The following is a 19,924-nucleotide window of genomic DNA, read 5'->3' as shown; positions in this document are numbered from 1 at the left end:
GATGAGCATGGATGGAGGCCTTAGAGAAATCTTCTGTTGCTAAGATTTTTGGAGACACAGGAAATTGAGTTAGCTTTCTAATGAAAGTGGTTTAAAGTCATTTGGAGATGTAATGGAGGAGTTATGATCAATTTACTAGAGGCATATCTATCCTGGTCGAGAACCACAGAGTGACTTTCTGGAGCGATCCCTTAAGGTAGCTCCCAACCAGAGCGACCAACCAGAGCGACCTACCTAAGTCGCTCGCGTTTTCATCGTCCGGAGACACAAAAATGGAGGCTGGAGCGACCTCTCAGAGCGACCCCCCAAGGTTGCTCCCAACCCCAGAGCGACTTCCTGGAGTGACCCTCTGAGGTCGCTCCGCTTTATCTGCTGCACGATTTTATTATTTTTCAAGACTTTTTTGCAATTGTTGTGCACGTTTTTGCACTTGGAAAACCTAATGTTTAAGTACTATGTAGCCACCATTTGGCAGATTATCTTTTATCTATTGAAGAACACAAACTCTCTCAAGAAAAACATCTCTTTTTGGCTTGATTTGTTATTGTTCTTGTGATCTCTCATATATTTCTCTACATGATTAATCTGAAATCCATCATGGGTTTAAGAGGAATCATGGAGATTAGTGAGTAATCACCTTTTGGATTCATGGGTTAGGGTGATTAAGGGTGATTAGGCTAGTTCTAGGATGTTTTAGGTGTAGATCATACTTGTTCCTTGCTAGTAGGGTGATCTTAATGCATCATTTGAATAGGCCACTCAAAGGGTGATCTCTAGGCATTTTTCACCCAAAAGGTGTTGATGAAATGCACGAGTCAACTCTCCTAGGCTCTTAGTGTACTTTGCCAAAGATATTTATTGTTAAAGATGCTAAGATAGCTAATAGACTTGTTAGTAATGATTGCTTGCATGTTATTCAACCAAAGACATTTGATGTTTGAGACATGTTAGCAAATGAGCATTCATCTAGACATAGAGCTTGCTTAGAATTGTGTCTAGGCTTAAGGCTAATAGTTTGATTGATTCATTTGTCGTCCTTAGTTCGAAACTTGATCACCCAAGGTCTAAATCCCTATACCCATGAGTTCTCCTTTCCAATAGCTTAAGAGTATCATTTTACTGCTTTGCATTAGCTTTAATCATTAGTTTAGAATTCTTCAAATCACTGGTTGCACTTAGATTAGGCAAATACTTGCATTCTTTCTGCATTTGAATCCCTCAGAATTGGTTCGACAACTTACTTCCACTTTACTATCATTTGACTTAGGAGCCTCAAAACTCCTAACATCAGTTTATACAGGCACGAGACTTGGATGTTTCCACTATGTATTAGGTTCTTTTTTTAACCGTTCGATTGATCCGACGGTTCTTAAGAGATTATGCTTTTTCCTTTTTTGAACAACTATTTTTCCAAATTTTGATTTCAAAACTGTGCAAAATAGAAAAAGATCACAATTGGTGGTCTTGTCGTTTGGACAAAACTTGGGTTCACCCTCTGTGGTGAACCTTTAAATTCACCACTTGATTTATAATCAATCAAAATGACATGTGAATAATTAAATAAAAAATATTAAATATTTTTAAAAATAGCTAAAAAAGAATAATGCAAATTCTAAATCATAAATCTTAATTTCTCTAAACCCTAAACATTAATTCCTAAATCCAAACCCTATACCCTAAACTAATATCCTAAACCCAAATCATATACCCTAAACTCAAATCGTATACGCTAAACGCAAATCCTAGACCTTAAACCCAAATCATATATCCAAATGATAGACCCTAAACCCCAAACCGTATACTCTAAACTCAAATTCTAAACCCTAAACCCAAACCGTAAACCATAAATCTAAACTCTATATCCTAAACCCAAACCATAGACCCTAAACCCAAACCGTATACTCTAAACCCAAATCATAAATCATAAACTCAAACCATATACCCTAAGGGTTTAGAATTTAGTTTTAGGGTTTGGATTTAGGGTTTAGAATTTAGTTTTAGGGTATACGGTTTGGGTTTAGGGTCTAACATTTGGATCTAGGGTTTAGATTTAAGGTTTACGGTTTGGGTTTAATTTCTAGGATTTGGGTTTAGGGTTTAGAATTTGGGTTTAGGGTTCATGATTTGAATTTAGGGTATATGGTTTGGATTTAAGAATTAATATTTAGGGTTTATAAATTAAGATTTAGGGTTTATAATTGACATTATTCATTTTTAGCTATTTTTAAATATATTTAATATTTTTTATCTAATTATCCATATGTCACTTTAATTGGTTATAAATCAAGTGGTGAATTTAAAGGTTCACCTAAGGGGTGAACCCAAGTCTTGTCCTTGTCGTTTATGCTCGGAATGAGAAAAACATATCAAGCATTGCGGATTTTAGTAGATCAAAAGAAGATTTAGTATAGCAAGAGTGGTTTAAACCAATCTAGCGGTAAAAAGTAGAATAAACGGCTTAAAGAATTTATATATTTAAATGTTGAAAATGGATAAAAAATGACAAATAGTCTCTCATATCGTATAACTTACAATTTTATATTGCGTCTAATATCTTATGTGATTTTGGTATTATGCGATTCTTGTTAAGACAAGCCAAAGCTTTGGACACTTTTGAACTTCATCAGCGATTTAAATATATCAGATAAACTCATATGTTACTTAATATTTTGATATATCTTATTATGTGACTAAAAAGATCTTAGTCTATATAAATATTGGCTAGAGTTTTTAAAGATGTAAAATACATTATTTTTTCTTCCAACGAAGTGCTAAAACTGATGGTACTCTAAAATTTCTTGTAAAGTATATCCCATCAAGTCTGGTCGTCCATACACGCAGCTGACCACATCGAGGGATAATTCTATCTCCCTTATTGTATACTTCAACATCATAATAATATTCCAGTCTAGTTCCTTGCCTAAAAGAACAAGTCCATCTTGTTGCACTATATAGTGCTTCATGGAATTTGATAGTATATGAAAATTTGTAGCCCAATTTTTGTATGCCTAAATCATCGTGTTCGGAAAAACAATGAAATTCAAGAGTTCTACCAACACCTAGGTCGTTCTGAATTACAACACGGTCTAGTTCGCAAGCTTTATTTGGACTAAAATATGTCATTATGATTAGTAATATAAAAAGTATTAGGTGTTTCATTTTTCTTTGGATCTAAATGATGAGTAACAATGGAACTGATGTGAAGTATTTATATTATTTTTTCGAGTGTAAAATCTTTTTGTTTAAAGTACTAACTAATAAAGTTTATTTCATACATAAATTTTGATAAGTTGTTAGGTATCTTTAAATCTTACTTTTTCAGAAATTTAATATTTCGAAATTTTCTCTTGAAATAAATTTGGAGATTTACCATGTGTCTTTCTGTTTTGTTATTCTTAATTTAATGATTTTAATGTTTGTGTTTTATTTTATGTTTTATGATAATAAATAGTTTTCCATATGCACAACGCATAAGTCATTTTTTGGCTTATATAAGAAAATAACACTTCTTTGTGCTCTTTCTTCTTTGTCAAGGGGTTTTTTTTTTTTGGTCAAACCTATTGGATATATTTTTGGGCTTTGCAATATGCTCAATACAATTAATTGCAAAATTATAGTCTTCTTTGAAACTTAAAAATGTAGTATAATAAGTTTTTAAAGAAAAAATGAAATTCATATGCTCTGTGATTCAAAGTGTCTTTGAACACAATCAAATCGTTGTCAAAGTAATTTTAAAAAATCAAATCAAAACAAAACATATCTTATTTTCTTTGTTTTTGTTTTTCTCTTTTTTTTGTTATCTAATCAATACTTGTCATCATTTATCTCACTAAAAACAATATCTATAATATTAAATCAAAATCCCTACTAGGATTCTGTACTATTTTAAAATTATTTACAATGCTATACCATTTCTTTATTTGATATTTTTAATTATTTTCTCCATTATTCATTCCTTTCTTTTTTTGGTTAAATTGAGATATAAAAACTTTTTGAGAAAATTTGGGGAAATACCTTCATATAAGAATATATTTTAAAAACTATACCATTATATAATATTTTGAAAAACTATACTTACTCTTTTTTTTGGCAACGACTACACTTACTCATACTTCAAATTACCAAATTATTCAATTGAAATCTTTATATTTATTTTATCATATCATATAACTTATAAATAGGTTTGTCAACTACATCAATTTAATATTTAATCGAATATTAATGGAGAAATATGTAACAACACACTTTGTAAAAGTATATATACTAATCCTATTTATATTTGTCTCTTACGACCACAAATCTATTTTGTTTTAATTTTTTATACTTTTGTTTATTATTTAATTTCATATTGCGTCTAATATCTTATGTGATTTTGGTATTATGTGATTCTTTGTAAGACAAGGCCAAAGCTTTGGACACTTTTAAACTTCATCAGCGATTTAGCATGCAAATAAATATATCAGATAAACTCATATGTTACTTAATATTTTGATATATCTTATTATGTGACTAAAAAGATCTTAGTCCATAAATATTGGCTAGAGTTTTTAAAGATGTAAAATACATTATTTTTTCTTCCAGTGAAGTGCTAAAACTAATGGTACTCTAAAATTTCTCGTAAAGTATATCCCATCAAGTCTGGTCGTCCATACACGCAGCTGACCACATCGAGGGATAATTCTATCTCCCTCATTGTATACTTCAACATCATAATAATATTCCAATCTAGTTCCTTGCCTAAAAGAACAATTCCATTTTGTTGTACCATATACTGCTTCATGGAATTTGATAGTATATGAAAATTTGTAATCCAAGTTGTGTATGCCTAAGTCATTTTGTTTGGAAGAACAATGAAGTTCGAGAGTTCTACCAATACCGAGATCGTTCTGAATTACAACACGGTTTAGTACGCAAGCTTTATTTGGACTAAAACATGTCATTATGATAAGTAATATAAAAAGTATTAGGTGTTTCATTTTTTCTTTGGATCTAAATGATGAGTAACAATGAAATTAATGTGTAGTATATATATTGTTTTTCGAGTGTAAAATCTTTTTGTTTGAAGTACTAACTAATAAAATTTCTTTCATACATAAATTTTGACAAGATTGTTAGGTGTCTTTTTAAATCTTGCTTTTTCAGAAATTTAATATTTCAAGATTTTCTCTTGAAATAAGTTTTAAGATTTACCATGTGTCTTTTTTTTGGTCAAAAGATTTACCATGTGTCTTTCTGTTTTGTTATTCTTAATTTAATGATTTTAATGTTTGTATTTTATTTTATGTTTTATGATAATAATAGTTTTGCATATACACACGGGAAAATTCCATAAAAATACCCGAACTAAATTTTGTTAAGCTTTTTAATACCCAAACTTTTTTCACTACCCAGTTTAATACCCCAACTAATTATTTTGCTCATTTTAATACCTAAACTTTTAACACTGTACCCACTTTAATACCCAAACTTTATTTATTTAAACAAAAATACTAATAAGTTTCAAACAAAACTTAATAAAATCTCAAAAAATCTAAGAAAAAAATATTAAAAATTCTAATTTTATTTTAAGATTTAGAAAAGAAGGTAGATAAACCATGGAAAATTTATTTTTTCAAAAACTAAATGAATTTGAATGATGAAAATAAGTTTCGTTTTTTTTATTTCAGAAAACAAATTAAATACAATATTTAAAACTTAGAAATTTTATTACAAAATTTAATATTTTACACTATTTATTATTTTTATTTCTCAAACACCAAAAAAATTAGAATTTTCTGAGTTTATTTTGTAAATTTTAGAGATTTTTTAAACTTTTATTTGAAACTTATTAGTATTTTTATTAAAATAAATAAAGTTCAGGTATTAAAGTGGGCACAGTTTTAAAAGTTTGGATATTAAATTGAGCAAAATAATTAGTTGGGATATTAAACTGGGTAGTGAAAAAGTTTGGGTATTAAAAAGCTTAACAAAATTTAGTTCAAATATTTTTATGGAATTTTCCCTATATACAAAGCAAACTTTGTCAAATCTTTCGGCTTATATAGGAAAACAAAACTTCTTTGTGCTCTTTCTTCTTTGTCAAGGGGTCCTAAACTTATTTTCTTTAATCAAACCTATTGGATATATTTTCTGGGCTTTGCAATATGCTCAATACAATTAATGGTAAAATATAGCCTTCTTTGAAACTTAAAAGATAGTATAATAACTTTTTAAAGAAAAAAAACTATGAAAACATATGTCTGTTATTCAAAGAGTCTTTGAACACAATCAAATCGTTGTCAAAATAATTTTAAAAAATCAAATCAAAATAAAACATATCTTAGTGGATGTCATGTTCTTTGTTTTTCTTTTTTCTTTATCTAATCAATACTCGTCATCCTTTATCTCACTAAAAACAATATAATTATTCATTTCAGAACTTTATACTTAAAGAAATATTGTTATCTCGTTTTCGGAGTATGTAACACGCATGGGTGGTCTCCCATCGGCAATTATCGTAATCGTCTTCTTCTCTCTTTCTCCTCCTCTGGCGATGGGTGGAACTAACAAGAAGAGATGGTTCTCCTTCCACCAACGATCAGCTTCCGCCACCACTGCAACCGTACCGCAGCACAAACACGACGAGACTCCACCGGAGTTTCTTTGTCCCATAACAGGATTCCTCATGTCTGATCCCGTTGTTGTCCCATCTGGTCAAACCTTCGAGCGTCTCTCCGTCCAAATATGTCGTAACTTAGGATACGTACCAGATCTCCTAGACGGAACCCGACCCGATTTCTCCACCGTCATCCCCAACCTCGCCATGAAGTCCACCATTTTCAGCTGGTGTGACCGTAACAAAGTTGACCATCCTCGTCCTCCTGACTCTGCCCACGTTGAAAACGTGGTTCGTGCCCGCATAGATAAAGATCCGACACAACCAAGTAAAACATTAGTTTCGTGGTCTTGACCTGATATATTTATGAATGCTTAATCACAAAAAGAAAAAATTAGTTTTCATCTCAAATATTTTTAGAACATGCCATACATATAAATATAGATATATATTTCTAATTAATTTATAAATGTTTATATTTTTATAACCTCCAAAATTTCAGATCGGACTCTAGAGCCTGAGTTTCTCCTTCCATTGGCTGAGAATTCACCTTCTGATTACGATACTGTAATGGAGGCGATACGAGCACATTCCAAGAACTCCCTGTCGCCGACAACATCACCCAAGTCAGTTACGGTCGGACAGAGTCCATATCATCCGACAAGAGCCGTTAGTACGTTCTCTTCTTCATCCACTACTTCATCAGGAGTTTATGTTGGAGCCGAAACTCCAAACGCTATCTCTTTCTCTTCCCCAATGTCGGCGGAAGAAGAAGAGATCTTTATCAAGCTAAGAACTGGCGACATTTTCGACCACGAGCAAGGTCTCGTCTTACTTAGGAAGATGACAAGATCCAGCGAGGATCTTCGAGTCTCGCTCTGCACGGACCGTATCCTCTCCTTCCTCCGATCATTTCTCGTTTCACGGTACAACCTCGTTCAGACAAACGCCGCAGCTTCTTTGGTCAACCTCTCGCTCGAGAAACAGAACAAAGTGAAGATAGTACGTTCAGGTTTCGTTCCCTTGTTAATCGACGTTTTGAAGTCGGGAACAACGGAGGCTCAGGAGCACGTCGCTGGAGCTTTGTTTAGTTTAGCGTTGGAAGACGAGAACAAGATGGTGATCGGAGTTCTCGGCGCGGTAGAGCCTCTCCTCCATGCTCTACGTTCTTCAGAGAGCGAGAGAGCGCGTGGAGACGCGGCTCTTGCGTTGTATCATATAATGTTGTATACGGAACTGTGTAGTTTATTATTCATGTATCAACGTGTATATATACAACATAGAAAGCATATTCTAACTAGGTATAGGAATATTAGATAAGCCTAAACCCTTAGATATAGGAGATCTATCCTTATCACATTACTCCCCCTCAAGTTGGTAATGAGCTTCGTCGAATGCCTAACTTGGACAACAAGAACTCGAAAGTGGGCGCAGGCAAAGCCTTAGTCAGTAAGTCCGCTGGTTGGTGCTTAGTAGAAATGTGTTCCGTAGTAAGTAGCTTGGCCTGAATAGCATCTCGAACTGTATGACAATCATTTTCCACATGCTTCGTACGTTCATGAAAAACAGGATTCCGTGCAATATGAAGCGCAGACTGACTATCACAAAATAGTCTCATCGGTTTGGAATGAGAAAAACCAAACTGTAACAGAAGACGCTTGAGCCACTTGAGCTCCAGTTGCGAAAATGAATACGGTGCGATTCTTTCTTAAAGTCTCTGCATCTAAGAGATGGGAAGTACATCAAATGGATGTACACAATGCTTTTCTTCATGGTGATCTTCAAGAAGAAATATATATGAAGCTACCTCCTGGTTTTAAATCTGAAGATCCTACTGCTGTTTGTCGCCTTCGCAAATCGTTATACGGGCTTAAACAGTCTCCTCGATGCTGGTTTTCAAAACTTAGCAATGCACTACTCCGGTTTGGTTTTCAGCAGAGCTATGAGGATTATTCTCTCTTTTCGTTTATTGAGGGTGATATTTGCTTACACATCCTGATATATGTCGACGATTTCATCATTGCTGGTAATGATGTCTCGACAATTGAGAGATTCAAGAGATATCTACACAAGTGTTTCAAGATGAAGGATCTGGGTAAAGTCAAGTATTTGCTCTGATACCATGTTAGATTCGGGTTAATTATAGGCTTCCAACTTAAAACCAATTGGCAATTAGTGGATTGACCCTAACCCTTTATATATTACTTGATGTCCCTTAGAATTCCCGATGTGGGATGTAATATCCCTAATACCCCTCCTCGAGATGATGGCTCTTATCGGCTAGAAATCTCGGAACTTTAAGACAGTTATACTCGGTCGAGCGAGTTAATTACGACCTATAAATCCGGTCGGGAAGGGTTAACTACGACCTATAAACCCGGTCGGGTAGGGTTAATATTAATTAGGGGTTCAGGGTATTTTAGGATCTGGGCTCTGATACCATGTTAGATTTGGGTTAATTATGGACTTCCAACTTAAAACCAATTGGCAATTAGTGGATTGGCCCTAACCCTTTATATAGTAGTAGAATAATTCTTATATTTCCGATGTGGGATGTTTCTCATCAATACCCTCCCTCACGCTCAGACATCTAGGTCTGAAGCGTGGACAATATGGGAATAACATCCACAGAGGGCCCAACATCGGTGTAGTAGTAATTGTAGTAAATTAGGTCAAATGATCTTTTCGCTCTGATACCATGTAATGTTGTATACGGAACTGTGTAGTTTATTATTCATGTATCAACGTGTATATATACAACATAGAAAGCATATTCTAACTAGGTATAGGAATATTAGATAAGCCTAAACCCTTAGATATAGGAGATCTATCCTTATCACATTATATCACTTATCTTTGGTTCCGAGTAATAGGACTAGGCTGGTTAGAGCGGGTGCGGTGACGACTCTGCTTCCTATGGTTAGGTTCAGTGAGTCCACGAGTAGGATACTCTTGGTGTTAAGTAACCTCGCGGCTTGTCCTGAGGGGAAAGGAGCAATGCTGGAGGGCAACGCTGTGGCGATTCTTGTAGGGAAGCTTAGGGAAGGTGGAGATGATTCCGAGGCGGCGCGTGAGAACTGTGTGGCGGTTTTGTTAATGCTTTGTCAAGGGAATATGAGGTTTAGGGGGTTGGCGAGTGAGGTGGGAGCTGAGGAAGTGTTGAAGGAAGTGGGGGAGAGTGGGAATGGGAGAGTGAAGGAGAATGCGGCGAAGATTCTGCAGGCGATGAGAGGAGGAAGCGGTGGGGATAGTGCGTTTGGAGAAAATGCGGAGGCGCGTGAATGGAACCATATGCTTGAAGCGACTGGGTTGAGTCGGAATCAGTTTCAAGAAGGACAAAACGGGGGTTACGCTTGTTCTTCCCAGTTTTAGCTTTTTTTTTTGTTTTGATTATCTTCACTCTGGTGTCAAAAAAAAAAATATTTTCTTCACTCTTTGAGGTGTTTCATTTTTCCTTGGATCTAAATGATGAGTAACAAAGGCAAATTGTGTAGTATTTATATTATTTTTTGCATGTAAAATCTTTTCGTTTAAAGTACTAACTAATAAAGTTTTTTAGAACAAAAATATTTTGACAATATGTTAGGTATATTTTTAAATCTTTTTGTATAGAAAATTAAAATTTCAAAAATTCCTATTAAAATAGGTATTTAGAAAATCTCTTTGTTTTGTTATTCCTTATTATCCACCCATTCAAACAGACATAGTCATTTACAATTACTTATTAATACATGCACTACTAATTCAAAGACTATCATGATAATTTAGATAATACCAAGTTATTTATATATAATAAAGTTTATCAACAAAAATACATATGTTCGCTATATATTGTGTTATGGTTTATAAGAGCTCTTACATATTATAAATATTTTGAAAATTTTATACATTATATCCATTATTAATTATTAAATATTTGAAATCAATCAATTTTTTTTTGATTATATAAAATTATTTTATATGATTAATACTCTCTTTTCGATCATAGTGGCTAAATTTTTTTATATTAATTTTACTCAATTATATTCTATTAACGTTAATTTTTTAATTTTTTAGCCATTTTTTGGACGATAACATAATATATACTATTTTAGATAATAATAATTATAAATTCAATGACATTCATTTTAATTATGGTTAATTATATATTACCAAATCTAACTACTTATTAAGAGTAACAACAACTTTAACCACTATAACTTTTAACGTGAAAATTTAGAATAAAAATAATAATTTCGCAAATACTAAGATAGATGATTTTCTTATGTTTGTATTTTATTTTCTATTTTATGATAATAATAATAGCTTTCTATAAACTTTGTCAAAACAAATTTTCTATAATGGCTCAAACGATTTTGCCAGTCCACTAATGGTGGGAAGCATTATGAATGAGTAGAATAATACTTAAACCTGTTGAACTAACTAATATTAATTAATTTGAAATAATTATTATTTTAATCTATAAATATTAATGAATTGAAAATCATATAAATAATTATAATTAAAAAAAAATTGTGTTTTATTATAATAATTAGTTTAGTTATTTATATTTATTATTTTGTTAATATAATAAATAATATATAATTTTTTAAAATATATATTATTTCTAAAATTTCATCCAATTGTGTAAAAATATTTTATGTTTTTATCCACCATATTTTAAACTTTACATAATTTAATTAATTTTTCTGCAGTTCAGTTAATCTTTCCATGCACGATTTCGAGAATAAAGTTTTCAGAAATCATAATCTAAGTTCCAAGTGCATGATGCTATCATTTTTATCAATAAAGTATGAAGTAAAAACTCGAATTGGTTTTAAGCTTACCAAACCAGTAGTCAAGTATTCCTTTGATTATAACCTTTCTCATATCATTATTTCAACTCTGCACTGATCCCAGTACAGAGTACACACACAGTGGCTTACAGTATAGACAATGTAAGGATGTGACCATATATAAGATAACAGTTTCTAAAACATCGGGAATGGATAAGACAACACTAGAGATATGAGACTTTTTTGAACCTAATCAGAGATTTAGCAGACAAACATATATATCACATAAAGTCATATGTTACTATAATAAAAAAAGACTTAAAAAGGTTTTTTTTATTGTTAAGTAATAAGAAAACAATTATAATATTTTAATATAGCTTATAGTTTCATGAAAGAAATAGAATACATTATGCTTTATTCCATCGTAGTGCTAAACCGGGTGGTGTATCAAGGCTTTTTGAAAGTATATCCCATCGAATTTGGCCGTCCATACACGTATCTGGCCACAGTTAGGAGGAATAAAATTATATCTTGCTCTGTATGTTTCAATTTTATAAAAATATTCCTTGTTAGCTCATTGCCTTAACAAACAAATCCATGCTGTTCTAATGAGCACATTGTCATGGAACGCGATGACATATGGAGTAGCATTGAAGTTTAAGTTCTGGACGCCTAAATCATTCTCTAGAGAATGACAATGGAGCTCGAGAATTCTACCCGGACCGAGTTTGTTATGAATTATAATACGATTTTTGTCGCAGGCATCGTGTAACCCAAAGTATGTGGTTACTAATATAAAAAATACGAGGTGTTTCATTTTTTTATCTAAATGATTATGAGTGGAATACAAAGGCATTATTGTGTAGTATATATAAAAAAATGGTGTGAAAGGTCTTTTTATTTTGAACTACCAAATAGTATCTTACCCTATTAGTACATTTCTTTTACAAATATGTTTTGACAATATCTTTTTTATTTTGTTTTAAGATTTTCTCTTTAAATAAGTTTGGCTAGTTGGCAAGTATCTTTGTAAGTCTTGTTTTCTGTTAAACAAGTTTAAAGATTTAACATATGGAAGTAAACTCTATGGGCTTGATTAGTAATTGCTGTATCTTTCAATTTTTTGCTGTAGAATTAAAACTGCAGATTTTTTTTGCTGAATTACGGATATAATTGCTGTAAAGTTTTGGCTGTCAAATATTAGTTATAGATTTTCTTTAAAAGCAAGATTGATAATAAATCAGCTGTAGATTAATAGTAGTATATACATATGTTAAAGAACACAGTAATAAATATGAAATAAAATCTATAATAATTTCTAAATTTTATTATATAAATAACAATATCAATTTAAATTTCCATAAAATAGATTAATCATGTTGGAACTAGATTTATATATAAGGTACTCTTAATATATTTTTATGTTTTTATGGCACACACACATGATTTATGAATCAGTTGAAACGATTATCAAATTATTATAAACTTTGTAATAACATTTTTTGTTTACAAAATTATTTTATTAGAGTTTCTAAATGATTTATAAATTTTATATAGTTTTATAGATTCATTTATGTGATATATTAAAATTTATAAAATCGTTTTTAGATGCTTCTTAATCTAATAAAACATTGGCCTTAGGCCTTTATTCTTTTGGAAAAAACTACATATACATAGGTCTTAGAAATAAATATTTAGGTCCCCAAATTTGTAAAACAAAATTAGTTTGAGATCTTTAATAAATTGTATATAGACCCTTAAATCTCAGGATCGGCCCTGACTCACGTTTTTACAAAATAGGACTTTGCTTCAGTGGGGGTTATATCTTCTGTTGTTTTCACATGGTAAATCTTGGCAGTTGTTTAAGATAAAATCTTATAACATTATTTTCTAAAAAACAAAATTTAAAAATATACTTACCAAAATTGTCAAACTTGTTTTTAAAAGATATGGAAACACATATGTGTAAAAGACTGTTCACACTACTTTTTTTTAATAAATACTACATATTAACGCCTTTGTACTCCACTCATAATCATTTAGATAAAAAAATGAAGGGAAAATTCCATAAAAATACCCGAACTAAATTTTGTAAAGCTTTTTAATACCCAAACTTTTTCACTACCCAGTTTAATACCCCAACTAATTATTTTGCTCATTTTAATACTCAAACTTTTAACATTGTACCCATTTTAATGCCCAAACTTTATTTATTTAAATAAAAATACTAATAAGTTTCAAACAAAACTTAATAAAATCTCAAAATCTAAGAAAAAAATATTAAAAATTCTAATTTTATTTTAAGATTTAGAAAAGAAGGTAGATAAACCATGGAAAATTTATTTTTTTCAAAAAATAAATGAATTTGAATGATAAAAATAAATTTTGTTTTTTATTTCATAAAACAAAATAAATACAATATTTAAACCTTAGAAATTTTATTACAAAATTTAATAGTTTACACTATTTAGTTATTTTTATTTCTCAAACACCAAAAAAATTTAGAATTTTCTGAGTTTATTTTGTAAATTTTAGAGATTTTTTAAAATTTTATTTGAAACTTATTGGTATTTTTATTAAAATAAATAAAGTTCGGGTATTAAAGTGGGCACAGTTTTAAAAGTTTGGATATTAAAATGAGCAAAATAATTAGTTGGGGTATTAAACTGGGTAGTGAAAAAGTTTGGGTATTAAAAAGCTTAACAAAATTTAGTTCGGGTATTTTTATGGAATTTTCCCAAAAATGAAACACCTCGTACTTTTTATATTATTTACTACATACTATACATTACATGAAATTTGCCAAAAAAATCATATTATACTTCATAACGAACTCGGTCCTGGTAGACATCTCAAATTTTCGTTGTGTTTCCAACGATAATTATTTAGGCATAAAAACCTTAGCCTTCAATGCTTCTCCATATATCATCTCATTCCATGATGAATTAATTCGTGAGACAATATGGACATGTTTGTTAAAGGCAAGGAGCTAACATGAAATATTTTTATCAAGTTCAAGTATACAAAGCAGGAGACGTAATTATCCTTAAATGTGGCCAGATACGTGTATGGACGACAAAATTTGATGTGATATACTTTTCAAAAAACTTTGATATACAACCTGTTTTAGCATTACGCTGCAATAAAACAATAGAATAAAGAATAACATATTTCTATTTTTCAGAAAACTATAAACTATATCAAAAATATTATATTAACAATTGAGTTTGTGTGATATATATGTTCGTTTGCTAAATCTCTGATGAGGTTCAAAAACGTCTCATAGTTTTGGTATTGTCATATCCATTCTCGATGTTTTAGCAACCGTTATCTTATTGTCACATCCCCACATTGTCTATAGATGAGTGGGATAGTGTGTACTGGATTCAGTGGAGAGCTGGAATAATGATATGAGAAAGGTTATAATCTAAGAAAAACTTGCCACTGGTTTGGTAAGCTTGACACCAATTCAAGTTTTTACTTCATTCTTTATTGATAAGAATGAAAGCATCACATACTTGGAAACAAACAGGTCCTTTCTACGTGTTTCAGACAAATCAATATGATCAAAAACTGAAAATATTTCACATCTCCTGGTTGGCAAAATAGTTATCAGATCAGAAACATTGACATGCTTTTGTTTGTTTGTTCCACTTGGAAAAACACAATCATACGACCTTATGACTGGGGTATAAATTAATGTTATCCATAGGCTACTTTTGTAACATATACAAAGCTAACTGATTCATATACCTTGTGACAATAAGAACAAGGATGCATTATGAGAACTTGAACATGCTTTTGTATGGATCATTGCAGTTTTCAGCATGCTTTATGATTTCTTGGTCCAGCTCTAATAATTCTTCTACGTACATGCTCAAAACTTTTTTTGTACATATTTTAGTATATTTAACCGTAATAGACATTTTTTTTGAAAAATCGTAATAGACTTTTTCATAAAGTAAAATTTGTAAAACTCATTTATTCTACGTTACATTTCGATTTTCTGCGAGTGTTTTTTAGGGACTAGTTGATCTTTGTGTTCGTGACCTGGATGTTATAGTTGGGTTTCATTTTGTCTAATCAAAGAGTGATACTTGTTGGAAGACAGAATTAAATTGGAACACAAAAATACTCATACTACTTATTAATCCGCCGAGTGGTACGCATCATGTGTATATTAGCACGTTCCTCCGAGAATTTTGTAATTCTTTTAGCCATTTATATATGAATATATCCCTTGGAACAGGTAAAAGAAGAAGTTAAATTGACTCTTGATCAAGTTGGTAAACCTTCTTTCCAAAATACATATTGGATTATTTCAGGCTGTTCTCAAACAAGTGTTGGGATTGATTACTCCGGTTTGAGTTTAATCAGCTTGATTACTCCGGTTTCAGTTTAATCAGCTTGGAGAGTTATGGTTTTGTGTCAAATATTCACAAAACAGCAGAATGTAGTGGCCAGTACAGTGATAATGTTGACATTGAAGTTACTCCACACGGTTTATATGAAGACTTTGATAGAACCGTATTTTATAAACTACGGATAACTGAATATTGTAAATAATAAAAATGATAAAACTATATCAAAGAGTAAGAAAAGGATGATACAACTGCAGAGGCGAGATATTATCTCTTTCCTTAACTCAAAATACGTCCCGTAGTGCGACGGTTCGATAACGTAATGAGTCCCAGGATACAACTGCAAACAATCTTCTGAATTTGCGTCACTCTATCAGAAGCCTGGCGAAACTGGTTTTGTGTTGTACTCTCAGACACAAACTAAAATAAAAAATAAGAGACATCACTATCCAATATGGGAGAATCTTTCTACTATTGTCTTGATCGTATATTCAGAACTGCACAAGTGATCTCTTTTTATAACTTGAAGAGAAAGTGCACGTTATGTAATTGAATGAGTTTGATAACGTACCAATCAATGTAGTAATGGAAATTGATTTCCATATGTACGTTAACTTCCAAAGTAATATTATGGCTTTGACCAAAGCAACAACCATCAATATAATTCTTTTGGGTTTCATATAAATATATAATATTATTATGAATCATATTTAAATAAGTTAATTGTCATAATGCCCAATTAACAAATTTAACCCGAATATCCAAAGTGATTTATTTACTAAATATATAATATTTAGCCAAATTTAAAACTTCATATGCTTTGCATATCACTCACTTTGAACCTTCATTTCTCATTCAACACAACTCCGATTTTGACATACAAATACACTATATACATAGTGTCAAACATTCGGTTATTCCGACGAACGTCTTCGTCCGGAAATTTACCGAAAATGGTCTAAAACCATCTCGTCAAAAAACGAGTTCCAACAATCCCCCACATGAATAGAAATGACTCTAGACACTAGACGACTCGACGACTTGACTTCCTAGACAAGACTCGACAAGACTCAACAAGACTCAACTAAGGACTTTTGAGAGTACAAACGAGAAATTCACTGCATGATGAGTTGGTAGCAATTTTTCAGCCTTGAACCAGTCATTGTTAATAGCTATCGGATTTACTCGGCCAGGAGGTGGCCATGATGTCTTGAACCTCCCGGGCTTTGGTGTAAACCTAGACAATAGCCAAAACACAGTTTCATTCTCTCACAAAACCAATTTCTCTATTGTGTTCATTTTGGCCGTGAACATTCCTGGTAATCATGAGTGAACTTTAGAGAATATAGCCATTTTATTCTCCTAGAAACGGCCCCATTTCACACCCACAAGGTGATTTGACATTAGTTTTGTTTAGAGGAGTATCATGTACTACTCCATTCATATCTCAAAACAATTGGCACAAATCATTAAAAGCAAATGCTTATCCTCTATTCCTTACATGTAGCACTGTTTAATCATCCTAGGAACTGGGTATAGACCGAAGTCTTACAGTGCTTTGGGCAAATTTAGTTTGACTTAGTTGTCTCCTTGAACCTATTTCTTGGGATCTCCAATCTGATAAGTAGAGTTACCGCCAAACCTCATCTTAGTTCATGGGCTAAACCCATTCCTCTTGATGATATTACAATTTGATCTCATGACACACCTTTAATAACAGGATCCTAGGTTGTCATCACATTGAACATAATCTATTGAGATTAGTCGAAATCAATTGTCTAACGATTTTTGTCATCTTTTACTTTTCCAAGATACAATTAACCATTATACACAAAACTCAGTGTATGACACTAGTTTTTTTTTTTAAATCATAGTTTGATAACTATCACTAAGTTCAATTGACCTCTTTGCCAATGACTTTATAAGGTAAGCAAAGCTTCCCCCACATTTCTTGAGATAGCTCAAAAACATACATATTTACATTTAACATCTCTTAAGAGTTTAGAAAGTTAATCTACAACTCCTTTAGATTTAAATGAATAATAAAAACAATTTCAAACTGTTACAATTTTCTTTAGAATGTAATTCATTCTCGGAAAATCACATTTTGAATACAACTATTTTCATAGTTCTCTCAAGTTGATTTAGAAATCCAACTTGTATATATTTTGCTTTTTTTTTTTCAAAATATATTTTTGCTTTATAGCAAATATACATATCAATACATGATATTTTTGTACCATCAAAACCACAATTTTCTATGATTATTCTCAACCATATTGACTTTAGAAACTACAATACACATGTTAGTTTCAGTCATATTGATCTGAAAATTTTCAGTGGTTTTGCATGATCAACCTTTTTAAAAGATGCATTTAAGCATTAACGAAATACAAATGTTTTGATCAATATCAACAAACATTTTATTTCTTATGGCAAATGATTTATATGTGGCAGACCTCTCTCAAACTTAATTTGAGGCGTCGACTCACAAAATCTATTTCCATCCATACAACTTTATCTCAAAAGATCAAAAATGTTGTTTATAAATATGTTTTCACCATATTTTTTAACTTGACTCCTTTTTGTTTTCTCATGGTCATCCATCCATGTGCTTAATAATTAAATTAAGTTGTTCCAGAAAAAAAAAATCAATGACATTGGGAAGATGGTTTTCATTGTCACCATCGAAAGATGAAACCTGTTCTTATAAACCATAAAATATCAAATTCATTAGTCCAAAAAATATTAATTATTTATTTTAATGAATCTAAACACACAAAATCTCAAATAATCTGAAACTTGTTTCAGAAAATCAGAAGAATTTGTTTCCCATCACCCTTTAATTTTCTTATTCCTGTTTTCATAACAAAGCACTTCACAACATAATCAGTTTTTGTTAGTAGGAAAATACAAATAAAAATTTACAGAAAATTAAGATTGAAATAATCTTATAGATCTGACTCCGCCATCTTTTTCCAAAGATAAAACAACCTGTTCTTACAAAAAATAATACTTTTACAATAATCAGTCCGGTTAGTGCAAAGCAATAAACGGATATTTTGAGTTAAGACTGATAGAACCGTATTTTATAAACTACGGATAACTGAATATTGTAAATAATAAAAATGATAAAACTATATCAAAGAGTAAGAAAAGGATGATACAACTGCAGAGGCGAGATATTATCTCTTTCCTTAACTCAAAATACGTCCCGTAGTGCGACGGTTCGATAACGTAATGAGTCCCAGGATACAACTGCAAACAATCTTCTGAATTTGCGTCACTCTATCAGAAGCCTGGCGAAACTGGTTTTGTGTTGTACTCTCAGACACAAACTAAAATAAAAAATAAGAGACATCACTATCCAATATGGGAGAATCTTTCTACTATTGTCTTGATCGTATATTCAGAACTGCACAAGTGATCTCTTTTTATAACTTGAAGAGAAAGTGCACGTTATGTAATTGAATGAGTTTGATAACGTACCAATCAATGTAGTAATGGAAATTGATTTCCATATGTTACGTTAACTTCCAAAGTAATATTATGGCTTTGACCAAAGCAACAACCATCAATATAATTCTTTTGGGTTTCATATAAATATATAATATTATTATGAATCATATTTAAATAAGTTAATTGTCATAATGCCCAATTAACAAATTTAACCCGAATATCCAAAGTGATTTATTTACTAAATATATAATATTTAGCCAAATTTAAAACTTCATATGCTTTGCATATCACTCACTTTGAACCTTCATTTCTCATTCAACACAACTCCGATTTTGACATACAAATACACTATATACATAGTGTCAAACATTCGGTTATTCCGACGAACGTCTTCGTCCGGAAATTTACCGAAAATGGTCTAAAACCATCTCGTCAAAAAACGAGTTCCAACAGACTTCAGTCTCTGTAATATATGTGTAGGCCGGATCGGTGCAGCCTGACTATTTACCGGGCTTTTCTTGGCCCAGTTCAGAAATCAAGAAGCCTCCGGATCTATACCTGTATAGACCGGATCTCAAACCGAGATTTAGATTTGACACCCTTAATTTTCGACTTAACATGTGCGACTTAACATGACCATATCCACCACACGTTGTTCAAGTCTTCTAATTAAATAATCAGCTACACTAATGAAAACAAAGTACAAAGAGCTTTCATGCTTTGATTTGATAACA

General features: G+C 31.5%; 1 protein-coding gene across 1 annotated transcript; it reads left to right on the top strand.

The window, feature by feature from the left end:
* The first annotated feature begins 6,308 nt into the window (after positions 1-6,308).
* On the top strand, positions 6,309-9,997 carry LOC108826847 (U-box domain-containing protein 41-like). The gene is made up of 3 exons (XM_056993910.1): positions 6,309-6,923; positions 7,098-7,813; positions 9,446-9,997. Exons 1-3 carry the CDS (start codon positions 6,470-6,472, stop codon positions 9,965-9,967), a joined length of 1,692 nt encoding a protein of 563 aa, XP_056849890.1. The 5' UTR covers positions 6,309-6,469; the 3' UTR covers positions 9,968-9,997.
* Positions 9,998-19,924: the final 9,927 nt, after the last annotated feature.

This window comes from Raphanus sativus, chromosome 9, assembly GCF_000801105.2.
Source record: "Raphanus sativus cultivar WK10039 chromosome 9, ASM80110v3, whole genome shotgun sequence".
NCBI classification, from domain to species: domain Eukaryota; kingdom Viridiplantae; phylum Streptophyta; class Magnoliopsida; order Brassicales; family Brassicaceae; genus Raphanus; species Raphanus sativus.
Note: the sequence above shows the minus strand (reverse complement) of the source record. Positions and strands in the feature narration are given on the sequence as shown.

Excerpts from the sequence above, each read along its gene's own strand:
- LOC108826847 (XM_056993910.1), top strand. The coding sequence starts at position 6,470 with ATGGGTGGTCTCCCATCGGCAATTATCGTAATCGTCTTCTTCTCTCTT. Across the intron at positions 6,924-7,097 it reads TAAAGATCCGACACAACCAA|ATCGGACTCTAGAGCCTGAG; the intron begins GTAAAACATTAG and ends CCAAAATTTCAG. Across the intron at positions 7,814-9,445 it reads CGGCTCTTGCGTTGTATCAT|TTATCTTTGGTTCCGAGTAA; the intron begins ATAATGTTGTAT and ends ACATTATATCAC.